At 35.1% G+C, this 22269-nt stretch overlaps 2 protein-coding genes across 4 annotated transcripts; one reads left to right on the forward strand and one right to left on the reverse strand.

Moving 5' to 3' along the window:
* The first annotated feature begins 166 nt into the window (after nucleotides 1-166).
* LOC107914669 (serine/threonine-protein kinase-like protein ACR4) lies at nucleotides 167-3906 on the forward strand. The gene has a single exon (XM_016843653.2). The coding sequence runs from the start codon at nucleotides 863-865 to the stop codon at nucleotides 3593-3595; it is 2733 nt and encodes a 910-aa protein (XP_016699142.1). The 5' UTR covers nucleotides 167-862; the 3' UTR covers nucleotides 3596-3906.
* A 315-nt stretch (nucleotides 3907-4221) lies between these two features.
* LOC107914667 (eIF-2-alpha kinase GCN2) lies at nucleotides 4222-22097 on the reverse strand. 3 transcript variants are annotated; one of them, XM_016843650.2, is made up of 29 exons: nucleotides 21963-22097; nucleotides 21022-21090; nucleotides 20876-20935; nucleotides 20681-20786; nucleotides 20269-20373; nucleotides 18268-18690; nucleotides 17740-17865; nucleotides 17544-17630; nucleotides 17334-17420; nucleotides 17123-17234; nucleotides 16363-16480; nucleotides 14106-14160; nucleotides 13681-13847; nucleotides 12881-13065; nucleotides 12042-12190; nucleotides 11553-11802; nucleotides 10552-10834; nucleotides 10381-10474; nucleotides 9393-9473; nucleotides 9205-9261; nucleotides 8397-8528; nucleotides 8228-8311; nucleotides 6665-6910; nucleotides 6066-6173; nucleotides 5594-5679; nucleotides 5401-5503; nucleotides 5196-5318; nucleotides 4888-5020; nucleotides 4222-4755 (listed from the first exon to the last, which is right to left on the reverse strand). In XM_016843650.2, the coding sequence occupies exons 1-28, from the start codon at nucleotides 22082-22084 to the stop codon at nucleotides 4910-4912; spliced, it is 3729 nt and encodes a 1242-aa protein (XP_016699139.1). In that variant the 5' UTR covers nucleotides 22085-22097; the 3' UTR covers nucleotides 4222-4755; nucleotides 4888-4909. The 3 variants fall into 3 exon arrangements, with proteins under 3 accessions (XP_016699139.1, XP_040958164.1, XP_016699140.1); XM_041102230.1 differs by lacking the exon at nucleotides 21963-22097 and having other exon boundaries at nucleotides 20876-20952; nucleotides 21022-21067; XM_016843651.2 differs by lacking the exons at nucleotides 4222-4755; nucleotides 4888-5020; nucleotides 5196-5318; nucleotides 5401-5503; nucleotides 5594-5679 and adding an exon at nucleotides 5790-5845.
* Between the last annotated feature and the right edge of the window lie 172 nt (nucleotides 22098-22269).

Raw genomic sequence — 22269 nt, forward strand, 5'->3', positions numbered from 1 at the left:
TTTTTTTAAAGAATTATCAAATGGATTAAATTAAGCGTGGAGGGACTAGTTTTTAGGACTAAATTTTAAAAGCGCAAAGAGTACAGGGACTAAGAAGATAATTAGAAAAAATAATGGATATATAGGTGGAGAAGTAAGTGAGAGTAATCGAGAGAGAAGTGAGCAGGCATGAAAAAGATAAAATGGCATTAACTTCTCATTTATTGCATTCACCAACATTTGCCTATATTCAGAAGCAGCAGTTTGATCCACATTTATTGTTCTTCTTTCTTTCTCTTTCTCACTAACATTCTTGGCTGCAAAAACTACACCTTCATCACCTTCCACTCTTCACTTGTCAAATTCTTTTTTCATTTACACTCTCTATGATGGAACTACATGCATAGCTAAATATATGAGCTAGTATCAGGGTTTTGCCTGCCAGATATGTTGTTCACTAACATCTTCATTGCTTCTTCAAGCTGTTTGTGGCTCCAAATGTGGTAAGCTGAAAGCTTTTTTTGATCCCAAGTTGCAGAAATGGAGAAATGGTAAGTTTTCTATGATATTTTATGCTATTGAAAAGAACAGTGAAAGTGGTTTGGTTTTCTATGCTACAAGACTTGCATAAGGAGTATTTTGATCTGGGTTTTAGGTAGGGAGCTTCTGATATTTGGTTTTGGTCTCATTTCTCAACTCCTTGCTGGAAAAATTCATATTTACACTTCATCCTGCAAATGGTGAAATATGAGGCTGTAATCTTTACTGATTTATCATATGCATTCTGGGTTTAAAAGAGAAGCATGCTACTCCAAAGCCTATGTAGTGTTGATGTGGGTGGTGGATTCCATTAGCTTTGGATAGTTAGTTTCCATCTTCTGCTATGGGGGTTATCAGCTTACTGATCAGAGATTCCTCTGTCTGGGTCTCACTTGGGGCTTTGTTAAATTTGTGGTGGGTAGTTTCAGGTTTAGGCTCAATGTCCAGCATTGCCATTTCTTATGGTGAGAATGGACCTGTATTTTGTGGTTTAAAACCTGATGGCTCACATCTTGTGACCTGCTATGGGTCAAATGCTGCAGTCATCTACGGGACCCCTTCTCATTTCCCATTTGTGGGTCTAACTGCTGGTGATGGCTTTGTTTGTGGGCTGTTGATGGATTCCAATCAACCTTATTGTTGGGGAAGCAGTGGCTATATCGAAATGGGAGTTCCTCAACCGATGATCAAGGGAGCTGAGTACGTAGAAATCAGTGCAGGCGATTACCATTTATGTGGTTTGAGAAAGCCTTTAACTGGAAAGCATAGAAATTATGCTTTGGTTGATTGTTGGGGTTATAATATGACCAAGAACTATATGTTTGATGGGCAGATCGAATCACTCTCAGCAGGCTCGGAGTTTAACTGCGGATTGTTTTCTCAGAACATGACTGTTTTGTGTTGGGGCGATGAGACTAGTAGCCGTGTCATTAGCTTAATTCCTAGAGAAATGAGGTTTCAAAAGGTTGCAGCTGGTGGTTATCATGTTTGTGGGATTTCGGAAGGGCTGAATTCTAGAGTCTTTTGCTGGGGAAGGAGCTTGAACCTCGAAGAAGAACTATCCGTGCCGGTTGCATATTCTCGTCAAGGAAATGTTGATTTGCCACCAAAATATCCGATGCTTACAGTTGTTGGAGGAAAGTTCCATGCTTGTGGAATCAAGAGCTATGACCACCAAGTGGTTTGCTGGGGTTTCATTCTCAAGCCAAGTACCCCAGCTCCCAAAGGTGTTAAAGTCTATGCGATTGCAGCTGGAAATTACTTCACTTGTGGTGTTATAGCCGAAAAATCCTTTCTCCCAGTTTGTTGGGGCGTTGGGTTCCCGACCTCACTCCCTACCGCTGTCTCACCCGGACTTTGCAAAGACACTCCTTGTGCACCGGGTTCCTATGAAGTTAGTCCAGAGAATGCACCTTGCAAGTCTCCTAACTTACATATTTGTATGCCCTGCAGCATTGGTTGCCCTGCTGAAATGTACCAAAAATCGGGATGTACTTTGAAGTCAGATCGAGTTTGTGATTACAATTGTTCTAGTTGTAACTCAGTGGAATGCGTCTCAAATTGTTCTTCGAATTCTGAAGCTACTAATGGAAGTAAGAATGAAAGGTTTTGGTCACTGCAATTGCCGATCATTGTCGCGGAGATTGCTTTTGCTGTGTTACTGCTGATCATCGTGTCCTTAACTGCAGTTTTATATGTCCGATACAGGTTGCAGAACTGTCGCTGCAAAGCAAAAGAGTCGAAGTCCAAGAAAGCTAATGAGATTGCTTCTTACCGAAAAGAAAACGTAAAAGTCCGTCCTGACTTAGACGAGCTTAAGATCAGGAGAGCTCGGATGTTCAATTATGAAGAACTTGAGAGGGCCACTGGTGGATTCAAAGAAGAATCTGTTGTTGGAAAAGGAAGTTTCTCATGTGTTTATAAAGGGGTATTGAAAGATGGGACTGTTGTTGCAGTTAAAAAGGCCATAATGTCTTCGGATAAACAGAAGAATTCAAAAGAGTTCCACACAGAGTTGGATCTATTGTCAAGATTGAACCATGCCCATCTTTTGAATCTGCTTGGATATTGTGAAGAAGGCGGAGAACGGCTTCTTGTTTACGAGTTTATGGCTCATGGATCTTTGCATCAGCATCTTCATGGAAAGAACAAAGCCTTGAAAGAGCAATTAGATTGGGTCCGAAGGGTCACCATTGCCGTCCAAGCTGCACGGGGAATTGAATACTTGCATGGTTACGCTTGCCCGCCAGTAATTCATAGGGACATCAAATCCTCAAACATTCTCATAGATGAAGAACACAATGCTCGAGTGGCTGACTTCGGTCTCTCTTTATTAGGACCTGCGGATAGTAGCTGTCCATTAGCCGAGCTACCTGCCGGAACACTCGGTTATCTTGATCCAGAATACTACAGGCTTCACTACCTCACAACAAAATCCGATGTCTACAGCTTCGGCGTATTACTATTGGAAATTTTAAGTGGACGAAAAGCCATTGATATGCAATACGAAGAAGGGAATATAGTGGAGTGGGCAGTTCCATTGATTAAATCAGGAGACATATCTGCAGTTCTAGACCCAGTTTTGAAACCTCCGGCAGACATTGAAGCTTTGAAAAGGATTGCAAATGTGGCTTCCAAATGTGTGAGAATGAGAGGAAAAGAGAGACCATCAATGGATAAAGTGACCACCGCCTTAGAGCGAGCTCTAGCACAGTTGATGGGCAGTCCATGTAGCGAGCAACCAATTTTGCCAACAGAGGTGATCTTGGGAAGTAACAGAATGCACAAGAAGTCCTCTCAAAGGTCTTCGAATCGGTCGGTCTCAGAAACTGAAGTTGCAGAAGACGTTGAGGATCAAAGGTTTGAGTTTAGAGCTCCTTCGTGGATTACATTCCCGAGTGTAACTTCATCTCAAAGGCGGAAATCATCGGTATCGGAAGCTGATGTGGAGGGAAAGAACATAGAAGGAAGAAACATGGGCAATGTAGGGTATGGTGGGGATGGTTTGAGAAGCTTGGAAGAAGAGATAGGCCCTGCATCTCCTCAACAAAGCTTGTTCTTACAACACAATTTCTAAATGATCCCAACCAAATATTCTATCAGTTTGTTTAAGGAAAAGGAACTGTAAAAATGGAGAATGGATGTAATTTTCAGAATTTTTTTAGTACTATATCCCATTTGCATCTCGCAGCTATAACACCAGAACTTTAGTCGCCCTATCATGGTTGTGTTACCAGAATTTCAATCGCCCTGTCGCAAGTATGGACCGTCAGCTGTTCGATTTGTTGTCTTTATATTGTTAATTTGAATTCTTTCTTGTGACTATTGTACTGATTGTAACGTCTTTAATCCGTCTCTTTTAATGCTAATGGATGAAATTCATGTTTACTGTTTGAGTTGTTTGAATTACAAGCAAGAATTTAAAATCAACTAATGATGGATATTATTTTAATTTCATAAAATACGATTTATTCCATTTAATATTTAGTCCTCGAAAATATTTATGTTGTTACAATGATGATCTTAAGTGCTAAATAACTCCATTAATATAAACAATTACTTGGATGTCAAGAAAGGTAGCTATCCACTGAACTTTGTAATGGAAGCATTAATTTATAAATATAATTAGAGGTTTGAGATATTATATAATCTACAAAAAGAGTAAAAACGTAACCACTCAACAATCAGTACAAAATGAGCAGATGAAAAAGCGCATTCACTCTTGCAATACTACAAGGACTTGATCAAACTGAAATGGATCAAAACAGATTGTTACCAAGCAGGATTACAGGACATAAACAAACTCTAAAGGTCCATTTCAAACAGTTTTTAGGCAAATAGAAAGATATCAGGGAACCATGGAGGGACTTTGGATTATTCTACGAATCCTGGCAACTAGCATTGCGTGTAGACACAATACAGAGATTGAGGCGAACAAGTTCTTGCCCAAACCAGAAACAATGATGTATTATTGTGATTTTCCTTGTTGATAACTATATCATTGACTCTTGTCTTTTTTTCCTTTTCTGTATCATGTTTAATACATAGATACATTTGCGTATCTCACTATTTTCGGACGAGTTTATGTAACATGTAGTGTAATTCGAGTCATAGTACAACAAAACCTAAAGCTGCAAAAAACTCCTTAGTGGCAAATTCAGGCAAAAGACTGTACATGGTTTGCTTCATCAGGCGCCAGAGGAGACGAGCAAAGAACAATTCTGACTGATACACCTACTGTTGGAAGGGCAAACAACATGCATTCAATTCACGGAAAAATACAAACAAAATCTCATTTTAGTAAAGATGTATTCTGAAAATTGTTAGAAAGTAATGATGGATATGACTGAGCATAGGGCTTCTAAGAACCTGAAATTTGATGAAGACAGTACTAGAACCAAACTGAAGGGTTTCGGAATTGTGTCCCAATTGCATTCAACAGAAATCTTACAAGATCTTCTCTCTGAACCTCTTTCTCCTTCTTAAGATCAAGATGACGAACCTGAAGATGTTATCATTTTAAAAGTCGAGTTGCACATCCAATGAAGATAGGCTATCTCAAAATATGCATAGTCATCACAAATTTCGACTAAATTGTAAAGAACAAGTTAATGACCTTGTAGTAGCAATATAATTGGAAAAGCGAAAACAGAAACAGCCTCCAAGGTCCAAATTACCTTAACAAAGCCAGTTTGAGATACACCCATGTCTGTTATAATAACAAGACATTTTATCTCATGCTCACTTGCATATTCGTATTGCTCCGTGAGGCTTGGATCAGGTATAGGAACAAGCTCAGCCTGATGTATATGAATGACAAATGAGTATGAAAACAATAATAAGTATATAAAAAAAATTTATGTACAACATTCCAACACCAACCTTGATATTCTCCTCCCATAATTCAGCAACAAGTTCCATGCGTTCAATTAACAGACCACCACCTCCTCTTGAGCAAACAAGGATGCTGGTGGTAGCTTCATTTCTGCAGCAGGACACACAAAGGTGATGGGCCAATGAGTAAAATATAAGACTGACCGAGAAGACGGAGATAAGCAATAGGAGGTAACTGCACCTAATAGGCTTGAAATCTACAGGAGAATGCTGGATTATAGTCTCAAGTGCAAGGCTGGTTCCAACAGCACCAGGAGGATTTGTTTTCTGGATGGTGAAAAAAAAACCCTCAATAAATAGATGAGATATGATTTCATGCTGGAAATTATCGAAGTATACCAGGGTACTAGCACACAGGCTAATAAAATATAACCAACCATGCTTTTCTGATTTGTAAGTTGCACGTGCAGTTAAGACAGGCAGGGACTTATTGCTAGAACAATAATCCAAACATTCATAGTAAGTATTCAACAAATGACGAATGGAAGTAAAACCAGTTGCATAACTTTCTGTTAGAAGTTACTTAGTGCTAAGCACTTTATATAGTGACTTATTCTACCTGAACAACTAACTATGCATGGCAAGTGCATATATGCATATACACATGTATAAAAAATGAAAAACAGGAAAGGAACCAGAGATGCATGAGATACATATTCATGATTCCACATTTGATGAAGTAGATAGTCATATCGACCACCAACAGCAAGCAATGCGCCTTCAGTAAGTGCTCCAGGATGACTCTCCTTTCCCAAGTATATCTGGAGAATGAATTAGAAAATTCATTATGTAAATACTGGCAGATGTGATAACCATCTATATACACCTTTACAGGAAGAACTAGAAAAACAGAACATACTAAATTATGTGTCAACAAAGGTTACAGGCAATTACGGCCATAGGTTATCTTTGACATTAGTATATGACGTTGCAAGTAGACATATTATACATTATCTTACCGTACAATTATGACATCATTTTACATATAACAAATGAAAATAAAGCATTACATGTAAAAAGCATAAATATACTTTCACCTCAATGTCAAAGCTAAAGTATACATTTTAAATCCAAGTTGCTATAAAGATTTATCGGTAAAAATAGATGCCCATGGTAACTATGATCAACATTCTGATATGCCCTGTAGTAACGAAGTGGTATCGTAAAGGTAATATAGACATATCTATAAGTGCATTCAAGCCATGATAATTTAGTATGAAAATACACACACAAGCGGCTAAAGTTGTTATACCTGAAAAAACAAATCTCTATGATAATTCTCAGTTGGTGGCATCAGTGGATCTATATAAACATGTTTTTCAATCCTCCAGATCCTCAAGTAACTAAAGAGGTCTGACAACTCATCAAGAGCTTTGCGGGTAGGCTTATCTGCAGGCAATGCTCCCCTCAATCGAGGGAGGGCCTGGTCTACAGCTCCACAGAATCTTAAACCAACAGTCTGCAACCTATTTACAGTAGCTTCTGCTAAATTTAGTTCCTGGAAAAGAATGAAATTTAGAAGAGAAAGCATAAAAATTAAGGTTATAATGACGACATAGGATTTCATCATATAATTCACTTCTGCATGTGATAATAATCATGCACTAGTGAAAAGAAACAACTTAACTTTATGACTACTGCCCAAACATTCTGTCACTACTTTTACAATTCATGAATCATCCTACATCAAGCTACTATAAAGTTAAAACTTATAAACATCAAAATCATCATGAATCATCCTATATCAAGCAGAAATACTATAAAGTTAGAACATGTTCACTGTGAATCTCAATTTTTTTGAGGCACAAATACTATAAATTAGTTTTTTTTATAAGATTGAATTAGCAAAACTCCTATCCTACTTTCTCTTAGTTCTAAAGTAACTACGCATTCCCATGTTCTAGCAAAAAAAATAAAGCAAAATACATAATTTCAAGAATGTACAAAGTAGTTCCATTAGGTTTTACAAAATTCTCATTATTCAGCAAAAAATCCCCAAACCATTTTATGGCAAACATTAAAACAAAAGGATATACCAGATGGGTTTAGAAATTATATCCTAAAGTTATTGGGTTCTAGAACATTATATCAAGGGCTTATTGAATAATTTTGTTCAAGAAACTAGAAATTCTAAAGTCAAGTAAAGCATTTGGCAGTGAATAAGACAAGATGTTGTAAACAGATAAAAGCATCGCTCCTTTTTGGGTGCAAAAGAACTTTTGAATTCACATATCTTGTAGAAAGTGGAATACCACAGACCCTAATGAATAGCATTATTATATCATACAGCATTGAAGAGAAAATACAACATAAGAAATCATTCTAATGTCTCTGCAGTGACCCCTAAATTGTCAAGTCCACCTCCAGAATGTAGAACAATAACTAAGCAAAATCCATAATAGCCCAAGTTGAATTTTCCAGCCAGAATATTTGACAAATCAAATATTAATCCAAAAAAATGAACACCTTTTATCACGTTATAAATGCACTTTCAACCAACATGGTGTGCTTCTAAATTTACAAGGTATAATAAGCACAGCAGTCCTTTAAGTCTAATAGCTTTATAGCTAAAATCATGACTTTACATGAAGATGTTTTAAGTGAAAGTCCCTTTAAGTCAAACAGCTTGAAGATCTGCTTGGTTTAAGTCTAATCATATGAGCATATACTCAATAGACACAAAATTGAAAAAAGTCACTTCAACTCTACGAGACTCTGAGAAGTACAAGTTCGGGTAAAACATTATTATAATGGCAACTTTTACAGCTTAACCTATGCTAAGCTAAGCACAGTGTGTTTCATGGTTTCCACAGACCTGCAAAAGCTGACGCCTTATAACAACCCACTTTAACTTCCGTTCAGATGATTGTGGACGTAAGGAAGCCATCATTGAGAGAAGCTTCATTCAGTTAAGGAAGCAATTGTCAGATCAAAACTTCACATGGTCAATAAAATAAAATGCATCTTGAATATCAAAGACATACCTCAGCGACTTTCTGTCGGTGCTCTGCAGTGATTCCTGCCCAAATCCAAATAGACTCAAGCAGGTTCCCGTGATTAAGATGGATATCACACAACCCTGAGTTAAAAAATCGAGTAAAAATGTCCATTGTCACCTGCAAACGAGTCCAAGATGGGTCTGAAGTATAATGCATTTAATGCAAGAACATGGCAGCACATAACAACCTTGAAACTTACAGCAAATACAAATTAATCAAGCCAAGTGCATGGGCATGACATGGTAGTACAGGTTTCATGATCCTGAAGAATTAGATTTATAATGAATATAAATTCCATAAAAAATCACATTAAAACCCTACTACTTTTTCAAGCTGATATAAACAATGCTTTCTTAGTTATCTGCAAAAAGTGAAAACTAACACTGTTTCTTAATGAAGCTCAGAAGTTTCCTCATTGACGGTGACATGTCTACAAAGTAAAGTATCAAAAAGATCACTGGAAAATCACAATTGAAATGCCGTGAAAGTAATAAAAATATCTTGCAAGGTTAATATTACAAATTCTCGGTTGTAAAAGGGAAGTAGCCATGCCAACATTTTACAAGATAATCCAAAAGTTATATCAACAGCAATGCAGGAGTAACTATGATACAATTTGTCATAGAGCATCATGAGAACACACACACACACACTCACAGGAGGAAAACAGCTAGGTCAACAGTCATGGTTGAGCTAGAAACATAACCAGGTATAATAAGACAGAACAACATTACCTAACCTACATAACTAGGCAGTGAAGAATAGATAGATAGATAAAAAAAGATTACAATACCTTGAGAACCTCTGCCTCTGTCAAAGCTGATGCACCTCCAATAATGTCAAAATCACCCTATTGGTAATCAAAAGTCATAATGCACAAAATTACAATAAATTTTGACACGAAAACACTATCAATCATATTAACATGGAACATTGTAGGAGAAAAGATGCATCACAACATAACTGTTACAACATCTATACCTGAAGATAACGATTTGGAGGTGAATGACCGATTGCTCTTCTATAAACATATGATATCTCATATCGCTTGAATGAAAATTTCTATGACAGATAAAATGGAAAATCAAATTTAGGTCAAATAAACATCCACTAAAAGAGCAGATCACAGACGATATGCTAAGCATGTAGATAAAAAACAATGAGAGAAAAAATCAGATATCTTCTTTTGCAGACAGTTAGATTTGACAACACTAAATAGAAAGATATCCGTACAAAAAAGTTCTAACCACTGACTTATCCCCTCAAATTTGTTTCTAGAGATGTTTTCAAGAAAACCTAATAAAGTATAGCTCATAACTGATATGCCACCTAGGAGTCATTCCATCTTTCTTTCAATACTTGCACAATATATCATAAATGAAGCTAGCTAATAATAATCTTAAATTACTACACTATAGAGGTGTTAAATCTAACCTTGTAAAAAATATGATGCAGAAGCTTAGCCTTAAACTAAGTCTTAAAATGAAATTATAATTAAGGATGAATATAACATGATGAAGAACAACAAGATTTGCTGTTATTTCAAATTAACTTGTAAGAATAATTATTTTTTATTACTTTTCAGAAACACGTATGTTGAGAACAATAAACAAAAAGGTTTAACCATGATATGGAAGCCTGTAAAACTCAAAGATGAGTAACACTACTAAATAACATTACATAATGTAGCATTAAGTTAGAATGTTATTAGACCATTTGGAAGTCCTCTTTTTTAGTCTTCTTAAGATTCCCATTTCAATATGTTGGGAAAACCAATATCTAGAATGCATACTTGAGAATTAACTGAAGGGCATATTGAGATTTTGTTACATCAAGCTTTCAAAGTCTATCGACTATTTCTAAAGTAGAAGTTTAACAACCTTATCAGCCTTGCATAATTGTATCCAAAAAATGAAGAAAAAAACAAAATGATAGGTGCAACTCTTGTAAGAAGTTTTGTACTCAATACCTGGTTTGCTACTATCCAGCTAACAAAAGGTAGGCGCAGCTCATGGCAAAGTTCAAGCATATCTCCTCCATGAGTCAGAAGTTTGACAGTATTCCTTATCATACAAACCAGATATAATCAATCAGTGGTACCTTTTATAAAAATTTTAAGGATTTTGACTATGAGAGGCACCTAGAGAACTTTGGACAATCATCTAGCAGACGCATAGGTACTATTTCAAGATGCTTAGCACAATGCTGTTTGAAAACTTCCCTGGAGACCTCAGCAACAAAATCACGAAGTTCGGTGTCTAAATCTGCAAACCGGATAGAAGAAGTATCATGGTGAACCATTTGCAATCTACCAGCATTCTGGTGATGGTTTTTCGTTGCTAACATTTCTTCATCAAAAATGGCATCCACAACTTTGCCATATACGCTTGTGTCCTCAGAAGTCTGCATTGTACGTAGAATATCTGAATAGGGAAAGAAATTAGCAAAAATGATGGTTGATCAAAGGGCTAGTTGAACTTTCTAAACTTGATACCAATTGCAAGCTGATTTGTTATATTATGACACGTGGACATTTCTGTCAGCTTAAACAGCAGAATATCAGATGAGTACAGCAAACTATATTACAAGGTAGTTGTGCACCAGTATTGCTACTAAAATTTTATTGAAGCCAATTAGAGAGCTTACAATTATAGTTAAAACCATAAGTCTTTTGGCGGAAGAGATTCCTTCTTTTGCGCACCAAAACAAGAGTCACGACAGATGAGTTAACCAAATTCCATTAATACGCCTGTGTCTAACTGGGAAAAAAAATTATTAAAGAGGTTTCTTGTGACTTACATGGACAATGAATTGTTTTTTCAGATAAAAAAAAATTCTAATACACTAGATGATTAAAATCTTCAAAATATTAAGTTTAAGATTTTTAACTCTTGTTTAGTAATAACCCCATTGTAACACTACTTTTTGTTTAATTACATACACAAAAGCTACAGAGAGTTATAATAAGTATGTAGAGACAATTTATACTATGTTTCTCCCCACTTTTCTTAATCATAATAAAAGGTAAAGTACCAATTACTCAAAGTCAACTTTCAACAAGTAATGCACTTAACAACATAGTATAGAAAAAAAAATGCTCACATAAAAAAGAAAAAACTAGATTAGAACTTAGCTACTTACTATCCAACAGCTCGTATTCCATTCGTGGTGGAAAAGCATTTTGCAAAAGTTCCATGGCAGATGGGCGATCGGAAGGACTTTGTGACATTAAGCATCGTAATAACGATGCCTGTTCCGGAAATTCAGCTATCCATGCAGAAGGAAGTTCCCCTTTCAGTTTCAGATCAGATAAAATAATGTGTCTCTCCATAGCTGTCCCAAAAGGGTGCCAAAGCTCAAAGAAAACAACTCCTAAACTGTACATGTCAACCTGCAAGATAAGATAGCCAAATAATAGTTAAGATTATATCAAAAGCCATGAAATTGTAGGAGTGCAAACTATCTAATAATAAAACCCATACTACTTGGCAACCTGAGCTTTCGACTCAAGGCTAGGTGCCTGCATTTTTTGCTCACAGAACTAGACATAAATACTTTCCCTCAGAATAGAAAAAAATAAAAACATACTGCTTGGTACTAAGTAAAACCAAAGACGGATTTATCATTCACCTTCTCATCGATCCTTGGCCATCCCTGCTCAATTTCTGGTGCAGTGTAAAAGTAGGTACCAACTTGACCAGTACCATCAACAGAAGATCCAAGCATATCTGTCGGGAAACCACCATCCTGGTCCACCTGTTCGAACCTCAAGAATTTTGCTGAAGCCAGAAGAATGAAAATTATAAATTTTATGTCATCTTCAATTTTGGGCTTCTAATCTAACTAACATGGCCATGATCCCAATTTGTAAGGGGAAACACATATTTTCTTCACTGACTAATAACAATTGCTACTAGATCACACGCAAAAAAGCACCAACCCGCTAGAGAGGTAAAACTACACAAATAAATAACAGAATGAATAAAAAAACATTAAAAATATTTGGTGACTGAGAGATTTTTTTTTCAAAACATTGAATATTAATTTACATTTTGTACAACATGCTAGCACTTGCCTTTTGAACATGGTGTATGATTTAAAAATGTTACATTGTTTGAAGATGCCTACAGAATGGATTAATGACAATTTGACGGCAAGCAGATCTCAAGACATTGTAAAGCGTGACTTATGAACCTTTAATTCACTTTGTTCTCATTTGTTTTATTGTATATTTAAGAAGCCCGAAAAGTCATTTAGAAGGTCTGATCTGCTTTAACAGAATTTCTCAAACCATAACTATAAACATTATATTCATATGTAAGTGAAATTTTACCATAGCATTCATTCTCAAATTAAATGAGTTCCTTTTTCGCTTTTGTTCCATAACTAACATTTGAGTTAAACAATAAATCTCCCTCTTAGAAGCTAGATGAAGACAAAAGTTGATTTCACCATAGAATATATCTTACCAAGACCAAAATCTCCAATTTTAATGTCATTGCGAGCATCAAAAAAGATATTGTTTGGAGTCAAGTCTCGATGGATGATTCCTTGTCCATGTATGTGTGCCAAGCCTTCCACAATTTGGCGAAACTGGTGCCACACTAATTCTTTGTCAAAATGGTTATAAGATTCAAGTCTTTGACGAAGAGTCCTTCATGCCATAAAAGGAATGAATTTTGGAAATAGTCAAAAAAAGGGTGGAGGATGTTAGTATTTTGTAAGGACAAAAGGAAAATACATTTCAAATGTAATTTAATAAAATAGATGGTTATGGAGTAATAAAATCATAGAAAAGAACGCTAACATAAATGCGTGTACATGTAAATAACAGACATTACAAAAGGCATAAAAGAATATAACATGAAAAGCAGAAGAAATTGCATAATTTTTCTGTGAATATCGAATACCTACCTCAAGTCAATTACATGCTTCAAGAAGATAATGATTAAAAAAATCCTATTAAAATGATTATTCCAAAGAGTTTCTTTTACCTATCCATTGTGAGAACATATACTTTGAGCACTCTTACATTACTTCACAAGGATGAATGTCAAAGGAAAAATAATTACTAATGTTTGACAGTATAATCCACCAAATAGAAACATTCATAAAAACAACAATAGTATCAAGAATGAATTCAATGGTTTTCAACTTCAAATTAGTTCGCTTTAACTCCAATTTATTTCTAAAAAAGTTACGATACAAAGTACAACATGAATGAGACCAGTCAAGATAAGAACGAAAGACAAGCAAATAAATCAGATACCTAGGGCAGTATTCCATCTGAATATATAGATACGTTGACTCAAGTTTGTTCTCCTGTCCAGGGACATCTGTCAAGCCCACACCCTTACTAAATGTGGAGCTTGTTGCAGTCTCTGAACCGCATGCATTATCACCAAAAGAATTAGCAACTCCTGTTTCGAACCATGCCTGGAAGTTTGCAAATATTTAACACTTAACAGAAGTCTAAAATGGGTACATTATTTTTCATAATTCTGAAGCAAATATATTTCTTTCCTTCATTTTCCTAATATCTCTTTCGTGGATAAAGCAATTAGGGAGTCAATTTAGTACCTTCCTATAAAACCTAGGTAAGAAAAAATGGTTAAAAAATGTGGGCTAGGCAGAGGCTTGACAATTCCCAAAGATGCAGAGAGAAACAAAATCGTCAAACGCTTTTCAATTTACCTGATAGTAACGGACAACATGCTGATGCTGTAAACGTGAAAGTGTAGCTACCTCCCTAAGTACCTCACCAGTCAACATTATTGATTCATTAGCACAAAGTAATACAGTATCAAGCAGAATAAAGATGGGAAATTGCACCAAAACTCAGATACTGAGAAAAAAAACCAAATTTAAAAAGTTGTATAGAAATTTTACACCATAAAGCAACTTCTTAAAGAAAATGTTAACTACATATATAACAGTGGAACAGAATACCAACAAGACAGGAACAGAAATACAGAATAGAAAGCAAGAAGGCCAACAAAGAAAAAGTTGGAAAGCAATATCATGCATACATTTTGAGAAAGGAAGAGACAAGAAAAAGGCTAAACCAAAGTATTACGGTTGCCTTTGGGGGAAAGACAAGAAGTCAAAGGCACCTAAAAAGGTAAGAAGACTGGAATGGCTGATGAGTATCAATTTCAACTTCAGGGTTGTTGGCATGTGCTAGTGCAATGCAAGTGGACCAACAAGTTGACTTGTTTACTGCAAGATTAACAGACACAATTACACTTGATGTGGAGATGCAAAATCCCTCAAACCTTGTTCAAGAAATGAATTTGGCATGGGCCTTTGAGAAGAAGTAATAGATAGCAAGAGTGGCAAGCATGCTAAGAGAAAATAGAAACAACGGGCTTGAATACTAAAGGCACCAACACGGTAGTGACAGTTTCCCCTTTTGTTGCTAAAAATAGCCCTGGGCATGACAGGGTGATGGTTGTAGGTTCAAGTCTAAGTAATGCAACTCCTTGTTTTGTTAAAAAGTTGACTTGTGCAGAGAAGGCAAAATGAATAGACGTCATTGCTACAATTGTGATGAACCGTACTCATTTCAGCACCAACGTAAAAATTTATTTTGGTTGGAGATAAAGGATTCTGATGATGTTGTGCAAAATCAAGACAAGAGCATGGAACCTAAAATATCCTTGCATGCAATAAGCCGATAACAAGCCAAAAAATGCATGAACTATTCAAAACCAAAAATAGAAAGAAGACATGAAGTTTATTTTAGAAATACTCCTAATTAAAATAATTTATTTAGCAAGTATTATATTGCAATTAAAAGTCCTTAATTCTAGTTTCTTATTCTACAAGAATAAAAACCTATGTAACCTCTATTTAAGGAGACAATTCTTAGTGATAAAATAAGACTGAAATTATTCCAATTTATAGGGTCTTAAGACTCTATCTTCCTAAAGAGAGCAAGGTTAGGAGCTCCCTTCGGCAAGTTCCATATATTAATCATATGCTATTCACATGGGAGGAACCGCAACAAGGGAAAGGCTTCCTCAATTGAACCAAACTTTATCACCGTGAATTGCCCGGCAACTCGATCCATATCCCCATCACAAGGAGATCTATAAGTGTCTCTGATTAAACCATCTAAATAAATGCAACACAGCTGACAAATTCCTAAATCTGAACCTGACAACATACACAAATCTTATAAAGTTGGAGTACTCCTATGCACCAAATTGCACCAACGTTGCAGACATCCATGTTAACTACACACCTGAATAAGCTTCTCTATATTGAGAATTGTGACAAGCTGTAAAGAACAGACTCAACAGTAAACCTAAGGAGCATATGGAGGTTCCAACTGAATTAGATAATGAAAAAGCAAAGACGGAACCCAACACACAAGGTATAAATTAGTTTGCTAGAAACGTAATTATGTTAGGGACACTTATGGCAGGCAAAAGAATATCAATTAGCAAAAATTAGCATAAATAGAATATTTATTGAATAAGGATTCTTCTTTAAAGAATCCCAATATACTAGCAGTATGCCTATGAATTAGGAGTCTTCCCTATTTTACTAGTTTCCTTATTTATCATATTTTACTTGTTTTCAAGGCTGTAAATCTCTATTTAAGAGAGTTATTTTCTTATTAATAAGATAAGCAGCATTTTTATTTAACCTATGAGATTTGGATCTCTCTCTAATGAGCTCTAAGGTATCAACTCCCTTCGACGAGTTGAACTTTATACAGGATAGGTCGCTCAAGAAACAAGAACAAGGGAGATAATCCCTCTTCTCAACGTGACTTAGTTGTAAACCGTCTGGTGACTTGATCCATCTCTAAGAAACATAACAAATTACCAGCAATCCTTCATTACTAGACCATTTAATAAGTTGTAATTACTACACTTAGCATCATTATAAGTAAATAACTGTAAATTTCTATTTGGATATATAATACGAGAAATGAAGTTACCTCAATATTCGATCATTAACGGGCAGGTTTTTGTCCTTTAGGCGAATTTTCTTGACTGCATATTGCCTTCCATCTAGCTTGTTTTTGCACAATACGACATGGCCAAAACCACCATGACCTATTGCCATCAAAAGAAAAAAGTTTTAGTAGTCCTAAAGTTAAAGAAAAATAATATAATCATGTGAACGAAATTTATACACAGCTTTAAAGAATGAAAGGAAAATAAAAACAAAACAAAGAAGCCACCAGAATAAGCATTAAAAGTGGGTTGGTGTCTTGGTGAATCTAAAAATACAGAGAGCTTGAAATATTGAATTACATAGCAAAGTCAACTGCTTCTTGGGCTTAACTAAGGTGGTAAGGTGAACAGATTTTTGGTAAGGATCCTTGGTTCAAGATGTTATACCCAAAAATAAAGAAAGGAAGGAATGACAGAATGATAGATGAAACAATTGACACTTCTGATAGACATCATGAATTTCTCAAACAAGTAGGCCCATTGTTTATGGACACCATTTTCATTCCGTACAAATACACCATAACTACCGTTCCAATGCAGGTGAGGTCAGTGTCTAAACTTCTAGAACTTTCATACTTGAAACATGAGAATTTTAGCCTGATCAACAATCCAATATCAGGTGGAAATGTATCGTCAGTTTAGTTCTGAGATCAAACCAGAATCACCAATTTACTTTTCAACTGGAGAAATAGAAGCAAATGAATATGAATATGAATATGAATATTGGAAAAACTGTCATACCAAGTGGCTGTAGCTCCTCAAAGTCACTCAAATATCGAGAATTTGGGAGAGATGCACTAGGCCCGCCCAAATCAGAAGTAGGTTTCCAAAATTCAGAAACTTTGGATGAAACCTAAATAAATGTACAAAAAATTATAATGCAATCAGAATTAGAGCTTAATTGATAAAGAGAAGGAAAACAAGAAAGAAAAAAGGAACAAAAAGTGATAACCATATGCTGATGGAAAGCATGATCAAAGGTTTTATTGAATGTCAGAGAAGATTTAAGAGCTAAATCCCGCACCCATTCTGAAAACATCTGAACTCAAAATCATCAGAGAATCAACATTTTATCAAGCAAAAGGAATTCAAACTTTTAAAATCTAAACATAATCATACTTGCTTTTCCTTTCCAACAAGCAGATTGTTAATAATTACATACACCTAAATTATACAGCTCTGTTATAATCTGTGGTAGTGCATCAGTTAATGGTCCTTTAGAAGCACAAGCAAGACGAAGTAGATGAACCTGTGCGTGTAACGAAGATATACTAGACAAAGTTAACAGGTAGCCTTTAAAGCAAATTAAGCTTACATGTTGAAAAATAAAATAAATTGAGAAAATATGAAAAAGTTACCATCATTAGATCTTTTCCAATGGCTTCTGATGCTTGATTATCACCAATAGATGTAGAAGATAATGACTGCCAAGTCTCACTTTCAAGATCATCATCATCATCCTCTGTTTCCTCATGAACAGTATCCTAAAAAATCATCAAATGACTATGTAATATTCCACGAAGAACTAAACCATGAAATAAGAACAATTTGAACAACAAAAGTTTGATTCTTTCAGAAAACAAGTGTTCACCCACTCTTCTGCATCTTCTAAAATCATATTAAACACCAATCAGCTAGAATTTTATAAAAATCATATTAAACACAAACAATCTAAACTAGGAGTAAATAGCAATATACCTAACAATAAGAATCTACGTAATTCAATTTCAGCATATAGTTATAACTTATAAGAAACCATATTTTGTGTATTAAGAACTTCTAGGAATACCTTCTGCTAGAGAAGGTTAGATAGCAAAAATAAAAGTCAAATAAGAATGATTAAGTAAAAGATTATTGGTATTAAACACCAATCCAGTATGGCTTACCTCCTCCTCGCTATTAATGCCATTTCTAACCAAGTCTGCCAAAAAATTGCTTGAATCAGCAGTAGATGAGCTCTTACCGTCATCTACACTTTCTTCCTTCATGTTATTCAATTTGGCAACAGGTAAAGGTGAGACAACTTCCTTTTTTTCTTCCGCTTCCAACAGCTTTGGGTTCTTCTCGAGTTTCTTTTGTTGAAAGTCATATCCAATGTCTCGACCATCTGATGCAAGTGACTGTACAGCAGAAATTATACCTCTGCTTTTGTCCATATCCACAGGCCAATTCCATGACTCTCCAGATCCACTGAAAAGATCTATAAAACCATAGACAAAAGGGCCCCTAGAAGAGGAACCCTTGTTACTTGAAATTGCAACATCCTTCTGAAGCAACTGGCCGCTGCCACCTGTGGTTGAACATAAAGCCTTCAAGAAGAAAGATAAATTTCAGACATGATAACCAAATCAAAGAGCAAAAAGGAAAACAGATGGTTAACAGGAGTTAGATGCCTATTTCTTAACTATATAAACCACCCTTATAAAAGAATGAACATAAACTCAACAGAACAGCACCTTAATTCCAAACTAAGTGCACTAGGTTTCATTAATCCATTTTGTCCCTACTTTTTAATTAAAGGCTAAATCCTATTAAGAATCAAAGGAAGCTAAACCTTCTGTTCTTTTTTTTTTTTTGAATGACCTTAATCCATTAAGTTTTTTTGATCTTTTCATACCTTTTTCCATTTATCCTACTTGGCCCAAATCAATCTCAAATAACAGAGTATCCTTAGGTCTAAACTGCGTACAGTCCAAGTCATCTTTCATTTAATCATATCTTGATGCCATCACTAACTTCTTACGAATAAATCATCTTTTCTGGTATGTAATGGGCATATCTCCATCTTAACAACTGTGCATTTCAACTGCAGTCATTTGAGGTGATGTTAGGTAACCACCCAACATTCAGTAAGAATAAACTCTGTATTTTAAGGGTATTCCATAAAAGTTTCCCTTCAACCTACAGGCAATCACAGTAAGATAATATCCATGCAGCACTTCTTTTGTTCATCCAACCTGTTCTAACCCTATGCCAAGACATCACGCTCAAGCTCTTCATCAGGGTCTAGGGTTTATCAAACAGAAACATTGGATATCCACTCTAAGCATCTTTGTTAGTTATGTATACTGGCTCTATCTTCATCTCTATTTTTAATTTAACAAAACTTCATATTCAGCTTTTGTCCTCCTTAACATTAATTGTTTCAATTTTAAGTATGCCTTCAAAGCTCTAAGTTGCAATTATCTCCCACCTTAATCTCATCTACTAAAGCTGAATTATTAAAAAATAGTATGAACTAAGAAATATCATCTCAAAATATTACAAAAAAAAAAAAAAGTCCCTCCACAGATAAAGCAAAGAGATAAGAGTTTTACATATCATTGGTGTGATAGTCTTTAATACGAATTTCACATCATTTCACTAGTTGCTACAATTGAAATTACTTGGTTATGCATATCTTTATCTGCAGTCATACTCCATGTTACTCAAAACCAAGGGTACAAAGATTTTAGGTTAAAAGAAAAAAAAAGGATTAGATATTTATTTTTGATTGAATACTCTTATCAACAAGGAAAAAAAAATTTTGGCTAGAGAAAAACAACATAAATTTTGAAAGTCATTCTAGACAAACAAAGAAAACATATTAAATGACCAACTTATGGTCCATAAAGATATTTTCATGTCCATTTACAGCAATGTTTCAAACAAGATAAACAAATCGAACTAGGAAAAATTAAAGTTCAGTATATTATAGAAAATTATCATTATATAGAAGACATCACTAAGCATAATACGGATAGCAACTACCAGAACTTAAGCATGGAATACAAGGAAGTGCTCATGAAACCAAACCAAAGAAATGGACAATCACCATAGATCAATAAATATGACATGGATACAAGTAAAAATTGATATATTAATTATTACTGAGGATAAAAGTATACAGATTCATGTGTTTGGCCTGCTGGAACAATTTCAGACAGGAACTCTTGGGCAGCTTCCACCAAATTAAAAATCATTACCCGTCCTTCTCGAGCATTAGCATTTGCCTGGGGAAAAAAAGTTAATAGTACTAATTAAGTATAAGATGCTAGAAACAGAAGCCAATGTATTTGCAAATCAGGTAAGCCATGCCAAGCAAAAAGCAGAGTGCAATGCAAACAAATTCTGAACTTTTTATAAGTAATCAATGTGCTCTTTGGGGAAAAATAAAAAATTATCTGCATGGACACAAGCTTCTAGAATCATAAAGACAAAGTAGTTCCATTCGACATTACAAATTACCAGAATCATTTATTATTGTCACTGGCAGAACTTCTATTAAATAGCATAAAAAGAACACAAGTCAACACAAACCTGATCATTAAGTAGAGACAAAAGAATATCAGCCTGGCCTTTTGTAAGGCCTTTCTCCGGAGTGATCTGCAACCTTGGGCACTTGTAAGGATATCCTGGAAAGCACCTGATAAACAAGAAAAATTAAAATGAACGGAAAGGAAACATATGTTGATATAAAATGAACATGAAGCAACATTCATCCACTATTTATACCTAACTAAGAGGAGAGCAGAAATATCAAGGTCCTCATAACCCATATCCTTTGAGTAAGGCCTGTTCAATTTTCATAACTAGAAAAACTGAGATCAGGAAAAAACATAGCTCAACTGACAATTAGATACAAAGCAAATAACACAAACCTGAGCTTAATGATGATTTGTGGAGGTGACCCTGAGTCAACTTTGCAGTCTTCTTGAAATATTGCACACCTAAAAGTATAGAAATTTGACGTAAAATACATTTTTAGTATATCATATGTCCCTAATAATTAAATCTTCAATTTGATTTCATTTGAAAAATAAAGAAAGAAAAGAAACGTATGGATGATTCTAAATTCTTAAAACAAAGAAACCTTGTAAACATGATGAAGAGTAAACAAAATTTCAGTAGAACCCTTAAAGAAATAATGGAGGCAAAAGTTAACAAAATGGAAATACTAAGAGTTCAACATGTAAATGCAGAATTCATAAATCATAATGCAATTTTAGGAAAAGATGTCCATTCTTAGGATATATATCTATATATAGAAGACTCCAAAATAAAATAAAATAAAATATATGAACACTTTATCAAATACAACAAACTTCAACTTTAAGCACAATTTGTTCCAATCATCGTAAGCTCTACAAAATTTGTGTGACAATAATAAAAGGAGTTTCCAATCTAAAATCATTTTGCAGTAGGTCAGAGGCCTTTTCTGTATTTAAGTACCTTGAATACCGAATAGGATTTACTATCATTACCACTTAATTACTTTCAAGTTTCAACCAATATAAGCTCAATAAGACCCTTAATCTTTTTCTCAACAGTGGCTAACTATTCCCAATTTTTTCCAACAGCCCTGCAAAAATTAAACACTATCTAATTAAGCAATCAATGTTCGCACAAAGCTTTTTGCCCGTCATTTGGGTCGGCCATATGAATCGTATTGCACTACCCTACCCCCATTTAAGACCATATCCTTAGTAAATTCAGTAACAAAGATGTCATTATTTTTCCTTAATATATACTAGCTATGCGAGCGAAGATTAGCAAGGATCAAAGAACAAAAAGAAAATGGGTTGAGAGAACATTAACATACAGAGCAGTGATCTCTTCAGAGAGAAGTTCATTATCATCTCCATCATGGGAATTATGATCTTTCGAAGAAGCCCTTCCTTTACTCCTCCTCCCTCCCCCTTTCTTCTTCTTCTTTGAACCCATTTCTCATACCCAATCATCCAAAAACCTAAACAAGGCCTTGATTCATAAAGGGAATGATGGTGGGTTTTATTTATTTTGAACAAAAATATATATATAAATTAGAAGAAATTTAATGGTGGCTGCGGTGGCGCTGAAGTTCTGGTTTTGAACAGAGAGACGTAAATAGAAAGAAGTTAGACTCCTCC

Source organism: Gossypium hirsutum, chromosome D10, assembly GCF_007990345.1.
Source record: "Gossypium hirsutum isolate 1008001.06 chromosome D10, Gossypium_hirsutum_v2.1, whole genome shotgun sequence".
Classification (NCBI taxonomy): Eukaryota; Viridiplantae; Streptophyta; class Magnoliopsida; order Malvales; family Malvaceae; genus Gossypium; species Gossypium hirsutum.

Excerpts from the sequence above, each read along its gene's own strand:
- LOC107914669 (XM_016843653.2), top strand. The coding sequence starts at position 863 with ATGGGGGTTATCAGCTTACTGATCAGAGATTCCTCTGTCTGGGTCTCA.
- LOC107914667 (XM_016843650.2), bottom strand. The coding sequence starts at position 22,084 with ATGGGTTCAAAGAAGAAGAAGAAAGGGGGAGGGAGGAGGAGTAAAGGA. Across the intron at positions 21,091-21,962 it reads TCTGAAGAGATCACTGCTCT|GTGTGCAATATTTCAAGAAG; the intron begins GTATGTTAATGT and ends CTATACTTTTAG. Across the intron at positions 8,529-9,204 it reads CAGAGGCAGAGGTTCTCAAG|GTGACAATGGACATTTTTAC; the intron begins GTATTGTAATCT and ends ACTCGTTTGCAG.